Source organism: Cricetulus griseus (genome assembly GCF_003668045.3).
Source record: "Cricetulus griseus strain 17A/GY chromosome 1 unlocalized genomic scaffold, alternate assembly CriGri-PICRH-1.0 chr1_0, whole genome shotgun sequence".
In the NCBI taxonomy this organism is placed as follows: Eukaryota; Metazoa; Chordata; class Mammalia; order Rodentia; family Cricetidae; genus Cricetulus; species Cricetulus griseus.
The window spans coordinates 228,142,281-228,161,071 of record NW_023276806.1 but is presented as its reverse complement, the minus strand read 5'-3'; the positions used below and the strand labels follow the sequence as shown (position 1 = coordinate 228,161,071).

The 18,791-nt window shown below is 39.6% G+C and overlaps 1 protein-coding gene across 11 annotated transcripts in view; it reads right to left on the bottom strand.

Annotated features, from left to right (window-relative positions):
• Positions 1-18,791, bottom strand: part of LOC100755006 (zinc finger protein 120) — a 44,232-nt gene that overhangs the window by 6,748 nt on the left and 18,693 nt on the right. For 3 of the 11 annotated variants that reach the window (XM_027389747.2, XM_035451181.1, XM_035451182.1), the window contains exons 2-4: positions 7,482-7,608; positions 7,229-7,289; positions 1,650-6,115 (exon numbers count right to left, since the gene is read on the bottom strand). In XM_027389747.2, the coding sequence (XP_027245548.2) occupies positions 5,029-6,115; positions 7,229-7,289; positions 7,482-7,608 (1,275 nt within the window). In that variant the 3' untranslated portion in view covers positions 1,650-5,028. Of the gene's footprint in view, positions 1-1,649; positions 6,116-7,228; positions 7,290-7,481; positions 7,609-18,791 lie in introns of those variants that run through there. The other 8 variants (XR_004771865.1, XR_004771866.1, XR_004771863.1 and 5 more) reach the window with 7 other exon arrangements.

Sequence of the window (18,791 nt, the reverse complement as noted above, 5' to 3'; positions counted from 1 at the left end):
TATTTTGGAAATCAGTCCTCTGTCAGATGTGGGATTTTTATCCTTTTTTAAAACATTAAATTAGAAAAAAGATTCTTTTCCAAGTCAATACCAATTCCCTCTTCCTCCCATTCTCCCCTGGCCCTCATTGACTAACTATCCTATCCCTTTTTTGCTCCCCATGGATGATGAGGTCTTCCATGGAGGATTTTCAAATTCTGTTATATCAGATATTTTTATTATGTTTAATGGTCTACTCCAAGCAGGCTCAGTTCCAGAGAGATGGGTGAATGGGGCTTTGGACAGGAGTTGGGCAAGAGCAGAGGGTCACTCACCTTGGTATGGGAAAGGTCGACGGAGCAGGAAAGAAGAGTTAGGTGTTTCTGCACTCAGGGAGCTCCTCCGTGTTTGGGTGGGTCTACTCCAAGCAGGCGCAGGCCCAGAGAGATCAGGGTGAATGGGGCTTTGGACAGGAGTTGGGCAAGGGCAGAGAGTCACTCACCGTGGTATGGGCTATGCAGGTTATTTTTAACTTACTACTTTTCTACTTTGTAATATACTAATTTTATGGTTTCCAGTATTTATTTTTAAGTGTGTGTAAGAGAGAGAGAGAGAGAGAGAGAGAGAGAGAGAGAGAGAGACTGCCAAGTCAGTTTTTGTGGACACTGGACAACCAAAAGGGTCTTATTCCTGAAAGAGACAAATTCTACTTCTCCCAGCAGTCATTGGTTGCCTGTAGTTTTTCTGCTTGGGGATGGACCCCATGAACTTTTCTTCTTCCATGTTAACATGTCCACTGATCTTGCCATTGCATGGTCTTGTGTATTCATCCAATTCTAGGAGAGATTGTTTCCCACTAGACTTCCTAGTATTCTGGCTCTTACCACCTTTTTGCTCCCCACTTCTACAATGTTCCTTGAGCAATCAATGTAGGAACTGTCTAAGTGGAAATAAAGTCTACTCAAAAAGTGGGAAATTATCAAGTTTCCTGAAACTGATGAAGCCATGAACTTTTAGGAAAATACCCATGCCTCCTCTTTGCTTGACCAGCACAATCCCTGACTACATTCTGAATCTTGTTCTTATGCCAACAGATAAGTACAGCTAACCCTCTCTAATCAAAGAAGCCTCTTTATGGTGAGTGGAGACCATAAAAGCAGGGCTGGCCACAATAAAGAAATCTTATGTGGAGCTCAGTCCCAACCCATACACCATGCAATTATTTTCCTTTTTCTGAGACATGATTTCATGTAGGCCAGGCTGGCTTTGACCTCTCTAGGTATCACAGGATGGTCTTGAATAGCTGATCCTCTTGTTTTGGTCTCCCAGTGGATAAGATTATAGGCACAAGACATCACATGTAGCTGCAATCCATTTCTGACACTCTCATTATCTCATACAACACCTTTTGAATCAAAGAGTGACACCTCATTTATACCACAATGACTAACAGAGTATAATCTCAACTCAATATGATCATCAAATAGATGGGGTCATTGTTGAATATGGTCAGAGGCTAGTTCTATTGTGAAAGAACATCACTCAGTACATTCTTGTGATGTACTACTTTTGTTCCTTATGTGCTTATGACTACATTGTGGTCTCCATATAATATCTGTAGACATGTTATCAATATGTTAAGATGTAACTCATAAATGACAAGCATAATAATAAGTTCCAGAACACCAAAAATAATTTTTATTGTATGGAAAATATAGTATATATGGGTTCCATTGCAATTGTGCCATTTTATGAGAACTCTGTATACTATAGAGACACATGAACACAATGATAGAAGAAGAATGTCTGGAGAACATTGTTTATTCTTTTGCTTATAGTAATATGATTGCTTGGGTGTAGGCAATATGTCCAAATGTCTCTGAATACATACAGTAAATATGGGCAATTTTATATCAATGATTAGAATGCATCATGCTTTCAACTAATTTTGTTTCATACCTGTTGAAAATCCCAACCTACTATTATCAGAGATTATTTTGCATGGCACTTTACAGTAACATGTCACATTCAGATTCACTGTTAAGTTCTGGAGCTAGTTTTACTTTCACTCTTTTGTTTTCTCAATTAAATAATACTTACTAGGCTATCTTTTTATGTGAACATAATGATGTATTCTGTGCCACTAAACTGTATTACAGTCTTCTTTCTGTCTTTGTACACAGTTTCAAATGGTTTCACTTTTACACATTTTTTGTAGTTTGCTAAACAAAGATTACTTTTAGCCCTTTATACTTTTGCAAACAACAGTATTAAAATGATGTATTTTCAACATCATGAAGATGTTGGGTATGTTCAACTTACAGCATAAATTCAACACTATCCATAGAAAATTCCCAACCAATTACAAAAGTAAATCTGATTACAAACCTATGTGACACATGAAAAAACTCAGAATAGGATTAATAAAAAATGATACACACATTGACATAATTTTGTCCTTCACATAAATCTACAACAACAAAGAATATGTACAGTATTTGTGAACAAATAAGGGGATAGAAGAAAAAGCCAAGAATGAAAGCAGAAAAATATAGTCAAACTTAAATCAGAAGACCTAAGAAAACTCAACCAGGAAAAATGTGAACTTAACAAATGGAACCTATGATAGAGCCTATATAGAAATTAAATAAACACAGACTTCAGAAATCCCACAAAAATAACTCAAAGTGAACCCTAAATTTCTCTATTTCTGACCCTCCAGCTACTAGTGATCTCTCTCCCAAATACAGAGGTGCCATGCTCTAGAGCTCTCTCTGGAAATGGAGGTGATCAGAGAGACTTAATATGGTTATGCATTCCTTCATTCCCCTTGTCTTTCTAGCAAACCCAGTCTGACTCATGCCCACACCAAAAACATTGAAGAATCCTGCATCTTGCCACATGGATTATGGCACAATAGGTGCAATCTACCCTATTAACCTGCACAACAGCATGTACACCCAAAGAACCTCTGTAGCTCAGATATTCCTGTTGTTCCCTGGTGTTGGATTTCCCTGAATCATACTATTGTGGCTAGTGGCAGAGGAAACTAATAAGCATTCTAATCAAGTACTTCTGAAGGATGAGCCCTCATTACCTCCTTTATGTCAGTTCTAAACTATTTGTAAACCTTGTCACACAAAACAGAATGTGGAATGCAAAGTTGAGAATTTCCACAAACCAGCCTTCCAACGTTTCTTCCCACCACACACTAAAACATTGCCATTTCCCCTGCATTAAGGCTGATCATGGCAACCCCTCATAGGAAATGGTCCCCAACAAGCTAGCTCATGCACCAGGGATACATCCTGGTCCTACTGCCAAGGATCTAATGTTGTCAGGAACCATAATGCACATTCACATACCCACTCAATCAGGCACTGACAGTACATAATTACATTTAAAACACACTAAACAAACTATTTTTTCAATCATTCCTGTAACACAGGTGTGAAGGTATCTAACGGCTTACTTACAGAGTTTTTCTTCATCATGAATTGGTATATGATGTCCAAGGAGTGAAGTCCAAGTTGATGGCATCATTTGGGAAATTTTGGAAATAATGCCCTTCTGGATGTCCCTGAGGATAGGCATTGAGAATTGACATCCAAATGCCATTTCCCACTCTCTGCTTCATGCTGCAGTTAAAGGATGTGAGTATTTAGCCTGCTGATATAGCGTCCATTTCTGACACTAGTTGCCATGCCACTTTCATGGTGCTCCTGCATCTTTCTGGAACCAAGAGCCAAATTAAATTCTTGTAAGTTGACATAGACCTTATATCACAGGAACAGATAAGAAACTAAAACAAACCCATAAGTTTTACACCTGAATTAAATATTTCAAGCAAATTGAAGAGAAGTATAAAATCTAAAATGGTTATGTTATCCTTTAAATTCATAGTGCAAGTGTTACAGTTCTGGAAGGAACTGTACCCTGACTGTCATAAGGCAGGCTATACCTACAGATTAGAAAGGAATTGGATACCTATAGCTGTTAGGAAAAAGGAATCTTGACTGTCAGATGTCAGGCTATTCATGAAGCTACATTCCCGTGGGAGATGGTCTCCTGCAAGGAATAGCAATCCTGCTCCTCTCTGAGAGAGAGCCATTACAGCGGGGCTCCTCTCCACTCTGGTAAGAGTTTCCAAGCAGACATGTCTGTCACTGCTCTGCTCCACTCCCCTCAGGCAGTTTCCCAAGAGGTGTCCTCACCTCTCTGCTCTGCTCCACTAGGGAGTTTCTGTTCTGCTCACATGTGAGAAGCTCTTCACCCAAAATTCATTCGAGAGACTTGTTTGAGAGGGAGGAATCCAGGAATGGCTGCCTCTGCCAGGGTGCACCAGGGCAGCTTCCAACTGAACGAGCACACACTTTACATAGGGCTCCTTGGGGTGGAGATTTTTCCAGGCATAAAATTTTCAGGGTAGAAATTGGTTGGATTTCAATGCCTGGGAGTAAACAATTCCAGAGATTGGCTGTATTTCATAATCAGAACTCGGTTTGAGTGTGTTTCTTTGGTTCTGGATTCAGGGACAAAAGGTGTTCCATTCACTGGCCCATTCTCACATTTTGGCTTTGGTTTCAGGGCTAGGATGCTTCTTTGACTGGCTCTGGATTAGGGGCAAAGTGTTTGTTTCTTTTACTCCAGTTTCAGGGCCAAAGTTTGTGTGATTCACTGGCTGTTTGCAGGATCAGTGTGTGTTTCTTCAGGTGGTCCATTTACCCTGCATATATGGTTCATAAATTGATTTTTTTTCCCATGAGAGTGCTGGTGCAAACAATATAAAAACAGATAGCATAATGCTTGGACAGATTGTTGCAACTGACTGTAAGTGTGTTACCTAAAGATCTTACCAAATCTTTTATAATAAAAAGCCCTTACTATATTTTTTCAGGTACCCAAAGACTATTATAATATGAAAAAGCTTGAATAGATTGACTGAACACAAAAAAAGTTTTACTCCCATATAAAGGGCAAAACTTTACCACACTGACTATTTTTATAGGGTTTCAGTGAAGTATGATTTTTTTCTCATCATTTCAAAGACTACTGATAAGTGCATAGGCTAAAATAAAAAATATTACATTCATCGGGTTTCTCTCCAGTATATGTTCTTTTATGCACTTGAAGATTACATTGACGAGCAAAGTCTTTACTACACTGATTACATTCATAAGGTTTGTCTCCAGTATGTGTTCTCTTATGCCTTTGAAGATGACTGTCACATGCAAAAGCTTTACCACACTGATTACATACATAGGGTTTGTCTCCAGTATGTGTTCTTTTATGCATTTGAAGAGTACTATGCTGAGAAAAGGCTTTACCACATTGATCACATACATAGGGTTTCTCTCCAGTGTGTGTTCTTTTATGCACCTGAAGATGACTCTGACATGCAAAAGCTTTACCACACTGATCACATTCATAGGGTTTCTCTCCGGTATGTGTTCTTTTATGCATTCGAAGAGTACTGTGATGAGAAAAGGCTTTACCACACTGATCACATTCATAGGGTTTCTCTCCAGTATGTGTTATTTTATGCCTTTGAAGAGTACTGTGATGAGAAAAGGCTTTACCACACTGATTACATTCATAGGGTTTGTCTCCAGTATGTGTTCTCTTATGCCTTTGAAGATGACTCTGACATGCAAAAGCTTTACCACACTGATTACATTCATAGGGTTTCTCTCCAGTATGTGTTCTTTTATGCTTTTGAAGAGAACTGTGATGAGAAAATGCTTTACCACACTGATTACATTCATAGGGTTTGTCTCCAGTATGTATTCTTTTATGCACTTGAAGATGACTCTGACATGCAAAAACTTTACCACACTGATTACATTCATAGGGTTTCTCTCTGGTATGTATTATTCTTTTATGCATTTGAAGAGTACTAGGATGAGAAAAGGCTTTACCACACTGATCACATGCATAGGGTTTCTCTCCAGTATGTATTCTTTTATGGGCTTGAAGATTTCTTTGTTGTGCAAAGGCTTTACCACACTGATTGCATTCATAGGGTTTGTCTCCAGTACATGTTCCTTCATGCCCTTGAAGATGACTGTCATATGCAAAGGCTTTAACACAATGAGTATATGCAGAAGGCTTCTCTCCAGTTTGTCTTTTTTCATGCCTGCAAGGATAATTGGAACATGTAGCAGCTTTATCAAATTCAACACACTGTTCAAACTTCATGTCTGTATGAATTAATTTTTCAATTTGGTTCAATTTCAAAGAGGTACCAGATCTCAAGATTTTATGACTGTTTATACACTCATGTTGTTCCCTTTCTTAAAGGGTGGTTTTGCATCTTTAATGATACCTGTCATTGTAATATCCTATATTACATGCTTCACATTAACAGAATCTTTTTTTACTATGTGAGACTTTCTACATATTTGAAGAGAACTGGAAAAATTTAGATCTTCACCACCATTACTGCATTCATAATTCTCTTATAGTGTGAGTCATACTACATTTGCTAAGTGAACTAGGACAGAGTATTTACACAGTTTTAGTACTCACAGGGCTTTTTTATATTGTGAATTTATTGATGTATTAACCATGAAACTGAAAAACCAATTACTTGTATATTGAATCAAATTCAAGTCTACTCAATGGGGGGACTGCTGCATATCTTCTAATTTTTCTGAGATACAGATATGGGATGCCTTTCTGTATCGCTATACTCATATGGCTTATATCCAGAGTAACATATGTTACAGCTTGTAAAGAAATAATAACTAATAAAAGGTTTACACAATAAATTCACCCAGTTTGAATTTGCATTCCTCATAGACTTGTAGTATAGGGATTAAGGTCTCCACAACAAGTGTCCCTTGATTCATCACCATAACTGCTCCTCCCACTAATATATGAGTAACAGTAGCGTTGTTATGGACTATTTGTTAATTAGAAGGTTTTGGAGATATAATTATCACATCTTCAATGAGTTTACTGTTTGTAATATGAAATAAATGGATTGACTGTTCTACAGCATAGCTCTCATGGTGCTGTGATTAAAATGGTGATATCTATTAGGCCCATTATTTCCCTGTCTTCTTCCTTAAAAGATGGCCTTGCAAACACAATTCACCTACCTGAAATTGAGACTTATGGTTTTAGAATTTAATAACATCAGTGTACTTTAAGCTGTGCTTATTTCTAATGTTGCTTTTGTTTAAAACTTCCAGGACACGTTGAAATTTTTGAGGCACATTTGTATCATCTTACACGTGAAAATTACCTTTCACGTCTTCTAGAACTTTGACAATGTTCTTCTGTATTATGGTCTTCCCATTTGTATCCTAAAATATAGTACAAGAAAGTATATATTATTGAAAATTATGTAAAATTTAATTTACTATCTTCAGTTAACCATAGAACCATGACTGATTATTCCCCTTATTTTTCTTACTCAATCAAATCACAAAAGAATATCAATAACCATGGGATACGTGTCCCTTTATTTTAAAATGTGCATGAAAATTCGGTCTTACCTATACTAGTGAGGTTCATGTAGGTCTCAAGCATCACAGTTTGGTAGAGATTCTTCTGGCAAGGGTCCAGCAAAGTCCACTCTTCCCAAGTGAAGTCAACATGCACATCATCATAGGTCACTGAATTCTAAAATATTCCAGACATGCACAACAAAAACATGATATTGATAATATTGTAAATGTATACTTCTTTGACAGTATAGTCATATAATTCTTATGCTCCCAATACTTATTCCATGGCACACATATACAGTAATCACCAAGTTCCTTTTAGAAGGAAAGTGAATATCAGGGTCACCTCTGCCATTTCTGTGTCCTTTGAATAGGATATCACCTTGCAAGAGAAATACCTATTAACAATCAGAGACAGACAAGTAGACAGATTAACATTAAAGAATACATATGTACATGAGAAAAATTGCATGAAAAATTACTACCTATAAAAAGAAAAGTAAGATGGACAAACTGGGTGTGTTGACCAACACCTGTAAACCCAGCACTCAGAAGGCAGAGGCAGGTATATCTGCCTCTGAGTTGAATGCTAGCCTAGTCAATGCAATCAGGTCCAGGACAGACAGAAGTATATATTGAGACAGTGTCTCTCATGAAACAATCAGTCAAACAAACAAAAAAAGAGAAAAATAAGTCAGAGGCTTTTTTATGCATTCAATCCAGTTTTGTACCCAGTAGCCCCAATATATATGGATGATAAATGTGCTGAGAAACATCACACTTTACAATTGCCACAAACAACATAAAATACCTTGGGGTAACTCTAACAAGAAAAGAAAAAAAAAAAAGAAAAAAACAAAGACCTGTATCATAAGAATTTTGATTCTTTAAAGAAAGAAATTAAAAAAGATACCAGAAAATGGAAGGCTCTCCCATGTTCTTGGATAGGAAGGATCAATAAAGTAAAAATGGCAATATTGGGTTTTACACCCTGCCCTCTGTCCAGCGGCAGGTATCCTATCCTAAGGTGAGTCTGGGTGCTGCTCTGCCCGCCCCCCCAACCTCCTCCATCAACACCTGCTCGATTCTGCCTGATGCCACCCAGACAAGAGTGGACCTTCCCATACTGGGCAAAACCCACCCTAATCCACCCACCACCCTCGGTGATCCCACTGCCGCCAGAGGCTGAGCCCTGCGCCAGCCACCTGAAAGAGGGAGAGACCCCACCTGCACTCACTGGAAGAAGGGATGGTAAGAAGACAGAGTAAGAACACACTCAACAACAGAAAAACCAATATGACACCACCAGAATCTAGGGAATCCATACCAGCAAGATCTGAAAAGCCCAACACAGAGCATAAAGAAGAGATGGACCTCAAAAATTATCTCAGCAAGATGATAGAGTCCTTTAAAGAGGAAACAAGAAAATCCCTTAAAGAAATAGATGAAAAAACAAGCAAAAAATTACATGAGACAGAGGAAAAGACAAATCAATGAATTCAAGAAGTAAACAAATCTCTTAAAGAATCCAAAGAAAGCCAAGAAAAAACAACCAAACAAGTGAAGGAAGCACTTGAAACAGTTCAAGGCATGAAAGCTGAAAACAGAAACAATAAAACACAGAATGAGGCAATGCTGGAAATAGAAAGGCTGGATAAACAATCAGGAACTAAAGTTGTGAGTATAATGAATAGAATACAAGAGATGGAATAGAGAATCTCAGTTGTTGAAGACTCTCTAGAGGATATAAAATCATCGACCAAAGAAAATCTCAAGTCCAACAAATCCTTAACACAAAACATCCAGGAAATATGGGACACCGAGAAAAGGCTGAACCTAAGAATAATAGGTATAGAAGAAGGTGAAGAACTATAGCTCAAAAGTACAGAAAACATATTCAACAAAATCATACAAGAAAATTTCCCCAACCTACAGAAGGATATGCCTATGAAAGTACAAGAAGCTTACAGAACACCAAACAGACTAGACCACAAAAAGAAGTTCCCTAGATACATAATAATCAAAACACCAAACCTTCAGAATAAAGAGAAAATATTAACAGCAGCAAAGCAAAAAGGCCAAGTAACATATAAAGGCAGACCTATCAGAATCACACCCAACTTCTCTATGGAAACATTGAAAGCCAGAAAGTCCTGGATAGATATCCTACGAACACTAAGAGAGCATGGATGCCAACGATGGAGAAAACAAGATATTCCATGACAAAACCAACCTTAAACAATAAATACCAACAAATCTAGCACTACAGAAAGTTCTGGAAAGAAAACTCGAACCCAGGGAGACAACTATACTCAAAAAATATAGGAAAAAGATAATCCAATACTACCAAACACAAAAAAAAAACCAGGAGGGCAAAATTGACACACAATGACACCATCAACAGTAAAACCAAAACAAACAATCAATGGACATTAATATCCCTCAGTGTCAACGGTCTTAACCTGCCCATAACAGTCTAACAGAATGGATACGAAGATAGAATCCATCCTTCTGCTGTATACAAGAAACACACCTCAACTTCAAAGACAGGAGATACCTCAGAGTAAAAAGTTGGGAAAAGATTTTCCAATCAAATGGGCCCAAGAAACAAGCTGGTGTAGCAATACTAATATCTAACAAATTAGACTTTAAACTAAAATCAATCAAAAGAGATGAAGAAGGACATTTCATACTCATCACAGGAAAAGACAATCAAGATGAAGTCTCAATCCTGAACATCTATTCACCAAATACGAAGGCACCCACATTTGTAAAAGAAACATTACTAAAGCTCAAATCACACATAAAACCACACACACATATATAGTAGGAGAGTTCAACAGCCTGCTTTCACTGCTAGACAGGACCAGCAGACAGGGACTAAACAAATAAACAAAGGATCTGACAGAAGTTGTGACCTAACTGGGTTTAACAGGTATCTATAGAACATTCTATCCAAACACAAAAAAATACCTTCTTCTCAGCGCCACATGGAACCTTCTCTAAAACTGACCACATAGTTGGCAACAAAGCAAACCTCCACTGTTACAAAAGAATTGAAATAACCCCTGTATCTTATCAGATCACCATGCTTTAAAGGTAGAATTCTCAGCAATACAAATTGCAGAAAACCTACAAACTTGAGGAAATTGAATAACTCCCAATTGCACCATTTCTGGGTTGAGGAAGAAATAAAAAATGAAATCAAAGACTTTCTAGAATTTAATGAGGATGTAGACACAACATATCCAAACTTAAGGGACACACTGAAAGCAGTGCTAAGAGGAAAGATCATAGCACTAAGTGCTCATATGAAGACTGGAGAATAGTCACATGAGAAAATTTACAGAACAACTGAAAACTTTAGAGCAAAAAGAAGCAAACTCACTATGGAGGAGTAGATGACAGGAAATAATCAAAATGAGAGCTGAAATCAAAGAAGTAGTAACTAGGAAAAATTTACCAAGAATCAATGAGACAAAGAGTGGGTTCTTTGAGAAGATCAAGAAGATAGACAAACCTCTATCCAAACTAACCAAAAGGCAGAGAGAGAGCATGCTAATTAGCAAAATCAGAAAAGAAAAGGGGGATATAACAACGGACACTGAGGAAATCCAGAGAATCATCAGGTCATACTTTGAAAACCTATATCCACAAAATTTGAAAATCTAAAAGAAATGGACAGTTTCCTGGATAGATATCACTCACGAAATTTAAACCAAGAACAGATAAGAAGTTTAAATCGACCTATAATCCATAATGAAATACAAGCAGTCATCAAAAGCCTCCCAACCAAAAAAAGCCCAGGGCCAGATGGCTTCACTGTAGAATTCTACCAGAAATTCAAACAAGAGCTAATACCAGTATTGCACAAGTTGTTCCACACAATAGAAGCAGAAGGAATATTGCCAAACTCATTTTACAAAGCAACAATCAATTTGATACCCAAGCCACACAAAGATACAACTAAAAAAGAGAACTACAGACCAATATCCCTCATGAACATTGATGCAAAAATACTCAACAAAATATTTGCAAATGGAATCCAAGAACACATCAGAAAAATCATCCACTATGATCAAGTAGGTTTCATCCCAGGGATGCAAGGATGGTTTAACAAAAGAAAATCCCAATATAATCCACCATATAAACAAACTGAAAGAGAAAAACTACATGATCATCTCACTAGATGCTGATAAATCCCTTCATTTTGTCAAGCCTTTGACAAAATCCAACATCCCTTCATGATAAAGATCTTGGAGAGAACAGGAATAACAGGAACATATCTAAACATGATAAACACAATATACATGAAACCAATAGCCAGCATCAAACTAAATGGAGAGAAACTCAAAGCGTTTCCTCTAAAATCAGGAACAAGACAAGGCTATCCACTCTCTGCATACCTCTTCAATATTGTACTTGAAGTTCTAGCTAGAGCAATAAGAAAAGAAATGGGGATCAAAGGGATACAAATTGGAAAGGAAGAAGTCAAACTTTCACTATTTGCAGATGACATGATAGTCTACATTAGTGACCCAAAAAACTCTACCAGGGAACTCCTAAGGCTGATAAACACCTTCAGCAAGGTAGCAGGATACAAAATTAACTCAAAAAAAAAATCAGCAGCCCTACTATATATAGATGATAAATCCAATGAGAAAGAAATCTGGGAAACATCAACTTTCACAATATCCACAAACATCATAAAATATCTTGGGGTAACACTAACCAAAAAAGTGAAAGACCTACACAATAAGAACTTTGAGACTTTAAAAAAAGAATTTAAAGATATCAGAAAATGGAAAGATCTCCCATGCTCTTGGATAGGTAGAATTAACATAGTAAAAATGGCAATCCTGCCAAAAGCAATCTACAGATTCAACCAATCCCCATCAAAATCCCAACACAGTTTTTCACAGACATTGAAAGAACAATACTCAACTTTATATGGAAAAATAAAAAACCCAGGATAGCCAAAACAACTCTTTACAATAAAGGATCTTCTGGAGGCATCACCAGCCCTGACATCAAGCTCTATTATAGAGCCATAGTTCTGAAAACAGCTTGGTATTGGCACAAAAACAGACAGACAGACCAATGGAATCGAATTGAAGACCCTGATATTAACCCACGCACCTACGAACATCTTATTTTTAACAAAGGTGCTAAATCTATACAATGGAAAAAAGATAGCATCTTCACCAAATGGTGCTGGGACAATTGGTTTCAGACATGCAGAAGACTGCATGCACGAAACTTAAGTGCTAATGGATCAAAGATCTCTCCATAAATCCAGCCACACTGAATCTTCTAGAAGAGAAAGAGGGAATTACCCTTGAACAAATTGGCACAGGAGACCGATTCCTGAACACCACGCCAGTAGCACAGACATTGAGGTCTGCAATTAATAAATGGGACCTCCTGAAACTGAGAAGCTTCTGTAAGGCAAAGGACACAGTCAGTAAGACAAAATGACAGCCCACAGAATGGGAAAAGATCTTCACCGACCCCACATCTGACAGAGGGCTGATTTCCAAAATATACAAGGAGCTCAAGAAGCTAGCCACCAAAACACCAAACAATGAAATTAAAAAGTGGGGTGCAGAACTAAACAGAGAATTTTCAACAGAGGAATCTGAAATGGCTGAAAGACACTTAAGAAAGTGCTCAAAATCCTTGGCCATCAGAGAAATGCAACTCAAAACAACTCTGAGATACCACCTCACACCTGTCAGAATGGCTAAAATCAAAAATACCAATGACAATCTATGCTGGAGAGGATGTGGAGAAAAAGGAACACTCCTCCATTGCTGGTGGGAGTGTGAACTTGTAAGACCACTCTGGAAATCAGTATGGCGGTTGCTCAGAAAAATGGGAATCAGTCTACCTCAAGATCCAGCCATTCCTCTCTTGGGTAAATACCCAAATAGTGCATGTTCATACAACAAGGACATATGTTCATCCATGTTCATAGCAGTATTGTTTGTAATAGAAAAAACCTGGAAGCCACCTAAATGCCCCTCAACTGAAGAATGGATAGAGAAAAATGTGGTACTTTTATATAATGGAGTATTACTCAGCAGAAAAAAAAAGCAATGGAATCTTGAAATTCGCAGGCAAATGTATGGAACTAGAAGAAACCATCCTAAGTGAGGTAACCCAGTCACAAAAAGGCAAATATGGTATGTACTCACTCATATATGAGTTTTAGACCTAGAGCAAAGGTTTACCAGCCTATAATCCTCTTCACCAAATTAACTAGGAAACATGAAGGACTCTAAGGGATAAATAGACCCCAGGAATGGGAAGAGGCATGAACTCCTGAGCTAATTGGGAGCATGAGGGTAGGGGAGAGGGTGCTGCCACAATAAGAGCACAAGAAGAGGAGTAGAGGAGAGGAAATGGAGGAACAGAGATATTGAGTAGGGGGAAGAATAGAGGAGAGAGAGCAGGATGAGAGATACCATACTAGAGGGAGCCATTATAGGTCCGAGAAGAGATCTGGAATTAGGGAGATCTCCAGAGACCTACAAGGATGACACGATCTGACAATCCAGGCAATGGAGGAGAGGATAACCTAAAAGCCTTTCCCCTAAAATGAGATTGATGACTACTCTTTATCCTAGAGTCCCCATCCAGCGGCTGATGGAAGCAGAGACAGACATCCACAGAAATACACTGATCTGAAATCTGGAATTTAGTTGAAGAGAGGAAGGAATGAAGAGCGAAGGGATCTGTACCAGGTTGGAGAAACCCACACGAACAGTTGGCCTGAACCAGGGAGAGCACATGGGCCCCAGATGCTATCTGGGAGGCCAGTACAAGACTGATTCAGCCCCCTGAATATGGATGCCAATAAGGAGGCCTCTGCACTCCAGGGAGCCTCTGGAAGTGGATTAGCAATTTTTCCCTGGTGTAAGAAGGGACTTTGAGAGCCCATCCCACATGAAGGGATACACTCTGGCTCTGGACACATGGGGAAGGGCCCAGGCCCCGCATAGGAAGATTTGGTGGACTTTGTAGAGCCCCCATTGAGGGCCCTACCCTGCCTGGGGAATGGTGGATGGATGGGGTGCGGGGTAGGTTGGGGGTGGGGGATGGGGATGGGGGTGAGGGGAGGGAGTGGGAGAAGGGACTTACATGTGAAACAATCTTGTTCCCTAACTTGAATTAAAAAATAAAATAAAATAAAAAGATCTTCACCAACCCCACATCTGACAGATTGCTGATTTCCAAAACATACAAGGATCTCCAGAAGCTAGCCACCAAAACACCAAACAATGAGATTAAAAAGTGGACTGTAGAACTAAATAGAGAATTCTCAACGGAGGAATCTGAAATGGCTGAAAGACACTTAAGAAAGTGCTCAAAATCCTTGGCCATCAGAGAAATGCAACTCAAAACAACTCTGAGATACCACCTCACACCTGTCAGAATGGCTAAAATCAAAAACACCAATGACAATCTATGCTGGAGAGGATGTGGAGAAAAAGGAACACTCCTCCATTGCTGGTGGGAGTGCAAACTTGTAAGACCACTCTGGAAATCAGTATGGCGGTTGCTCAGAAAAATGGGAATCAGTCTACCTCAAGATCCAGCCATTCCTCTCTTGGGTATATACCCAAATAGTGCATGTTCATACAACAAGGACATATGTTCAACCATGTTCATAGCAGCATTGTTTGTAATAGCCAGAACCTGGAAGCAACCTAGATGCCCCTCAACTGAAGAATGGATAGAGAAAATGTGGTACATTTATACAATGGAGTACTACTCAGCAGAAAAAAGTAATGGAATCTTGAAATTCGCAGGCAAATGGATGGAACTAGAAGAAACCATCCTAAGTGAGGTAACCCAGTCACAAAAAGACAAACATGGCATGTACTCACTCATATATGAATTTTAGACATAGAGCAAAGGATTATAAGCCTATAATCCTCTTCACCAAAGTGATTAGGAACCATGAAGTACTCTAGAGGATAAATGCATGGATCCCAGGGAATGGGAAGGGGCAGGACCTCCTGAGCTAATTGGGAGCATGAGGGTAGGGGAGAAGGAGCTGCCAGAATGAGAGAAGGAGAAGAGGTGAGGAGAGGAGTTAATGGAGGAGCAGAAAAATTGAGTTGAGGGAAGAATAGAGGAGAGCAGAGATACCATATTAGAGGGAGCCATTTTAGGTACGAGGAAAGATCTGGTACTAGGGCGATTTCCAGAGACCTACAAGGATGACATGAAGGAACAATCCAGGCAATGGTGGAGAGGATATCCTAAACGCCCTTCCCCTAAAATGAGACTGATTACTACTTTTTTATGCCATCCTAGAGCCCTCATTAGCGGCTGATGGATGCAGAGGCAGACATCCACAGATACACACTGAATTGAACTCTGGAACCTAGTTGCAGAGAGGGAAGAATGAAGAGTGAAGGGGTCGGTACCAGGCTGGTGAAACCCACAGAAACAGCTGGCCTGAACAAGGGGGAACAACACATCAACCCCAGATGCTGTCTGGGAGGCCAATACAGGACTGATCCTGACCCTGAACATGGATGTTAATGAGGAGGCCTCTGCACTCTAGGGGGCCCCTGCTGGTGGATTAATATTTTTCCCTGGTGTAAGAAGGGACTTTGAGAGCCCATTCCACATGAAGGGATGCACTCTTGCCCTGGACACATGGGGAAGGGCCTAGGCCCAGCCCAGGATGATGTGGTGGACTTTGCAGAGCCCCTGTGGAGGGCCCTACCCTGCCTGGGGAGTAGAGGGTGGATGGGGTTGGGGGGTAGGTCGAGATGGGCTAGGAGGGGTATGGGTGAGGGGAGGGAGAGGGAAAAGGGATTGACATGTGAAACAAGCTTGTTTCTAATTTGAACTAATAAAAAATGGCAATTTTGCTTAAAGCAATCTACAGATTAAGTACAATCCCCATCAAAATCCCAGCACAATGCTTCAAAGACCTTGATAGAACAATTCTCAACTTTATATGGAAAAACAAAAGACCCAGGATAGCCAAAACAATCTTGTACAATAAAAGAACTTCCAGAGGCATCCCCATCCCAGACTTCAACCTCTCTATAGAGCTACAGTCCTGAAAACAGTTTGGTACTGGCACAAAAATAGACAGGTAGACCAATGGAATCCAGTTGAAAACCCTGATATTAACCTACACAGCTATGAACACCTGATTTTTGACAAAGAAGCTAAAGCTATACAATGGAATAAAGAAAGCATCTTCAACAAATGGTGCTGGCATAACTGCATGCTGGCATGTAGAAGACTACAGACAGTTCCATGTCTATTGCCATGCACAAAACTTAAGTCCAAATGGATCAAAGACCTCAATATAAATCCACCCACACTGAAACTATTAGATGACCAAGTGGAAAATACCCTTGAATTAATTGGTACAGGAGACCGCTTCCTGAACATTATACCAGTAGCACAGACACTGAGATCAACAATTAATAAATGGGACCTCCCAAAACGGAGAAGCTTGTGTAAGGCAAAGGACATAGTCAACACAGGCCCTGGGACCAGACCATTATCATCTCATAAACATATTCCTGGGTAGAGAAAGCACTTTTTTCTTCTCAGCCCGTCAGGCCCTTAGGGAAAGTTCCCAAGGCCTAGGTACCAGGTTATCTCCAGCTCTGCCAAGCACATTCTTTCTCCAAGTTTGGAGTCCTAAAGAGAAAGTCTAGTTGATCAGGCCAGCCCTCAACACAACAGTGATTTCCCTTTCAAAGAGTGGTCACCTTGCCCATCCATCAGTACTATGCCTTTCTCAAGAAGAAAACTGGAAGTTGACGGCACACTAGGCCTGAATGTTGGTTGTGAGCCTGTAGTGCCCCCATGAGCAGCTTGATAGAGGCCTGTTTTTTGATATGGGGATAGGTTTAGTGTCTAATTGTAAATCGGAAGTGTCTCATTTGTAATGGTTTGGAGACATGTCTGGACAATCCTGGTGAAAAACGATGTGTATCTTAGCATCCTGAACTCTAACAGGCCTCATTAGCATAACTTATCCTTGGGACAGCCGTCCCTCAGCTAAATTCTGCTTTCTGTGACTATCTCCTAAGCATAATGTAGTACTATAGAGCATAAGATATGCCATTTATAACTTCCACAAAATTAAATAAAAATAGAACTTTCACCTAAATGTTAAATATGAAGTATAGAACTTCTAGAAGATACTAGAGACACTAGACCTCTCCAAATTTGGTGACATGCTTCCAAGGATGTACCAAAAACATGTTGCCTTGGACTACATAGATGCTTCAACATACAGCTCCTTGCTCCCAATGCTGTGTGCAGAGGCAGCTCATGGAGTGAAATTATTCAGAGGCAAGCACCTGGGTCCATGGAGCTTAAAGGACCATATGGGACTTCACAGGACACTGAATCTGGCTGCAGGCTCCCACCAGACAGGACTGCCACACCAGCTTCAAAGGCTCAGCATCTGTTCCTTCCCATCTGGGGACAACAGCCCTTTTGCTCACCATGTCCTGGCATCCGAGAGCATTCATGCTCTCCACTCAGCACCCTGCAGCAGCACTCATAGAATATCACACAAAAACACTGCCGCAAACTTAAGACTGCATCCTGGCCGCAGGAAGAGCCCTGTACCACTTCTGACTGGCAGGTCAGACTGGAGGCCCTGATTGGTTATTGAGGCCTGGGTGACAAGAGAACCTCCCTTAGGGTTACACTGTGTATAAGGACACAGAGCAATGGTTGTGTCTTCCACTCCAGACCCCGGCTGTTTCAAATCTACAGTGATAAGAGGTTCAATACAATAGCTGACCCTGCTATCTTTCTGCAGTCCACAGGCACTTTCCCTTCTTCCTCCTGGACACAATGACTAAAATGTGGACGAGAATGATTCCCCTCTACCCCAGGAGGAAGAGTGCCTAAGATGTTATCAGTTAAGAGAGATTGTAGCACAAAAAAAGGAGATGTTTGTTCTATGGCTTTATACTGAGTTCAGGTGAACTGAAGGTATTATTTATCTGGTTGTGCCAGGGAGTTCAGACAATCAGGAGAGAAAAGAAGGAACCAGATTACAAACAAGATGATAGGTCTTTTTCCCAACAGAAGTCTGAGTGATGGCTTCATTGCTTCAAGAATTTTATTGCGAAATTCATTTCAATCTCTTGACAATTTAACAATAATAAAATGAATAGTCTTCACAATAAGTTGAAATCTTAGAGAAAAATGGAGCACAGAATAACGCCATTATAATAATGAGCAATGTTATTAGCTAGAATATCTTCCTCAGCGTGCAGCTGGGAAAGCAGCATGACTAGTCAAGGTTCTCTGCTTGAAACAAATGATAGAATAAAATTCTGTATGGATTTACTA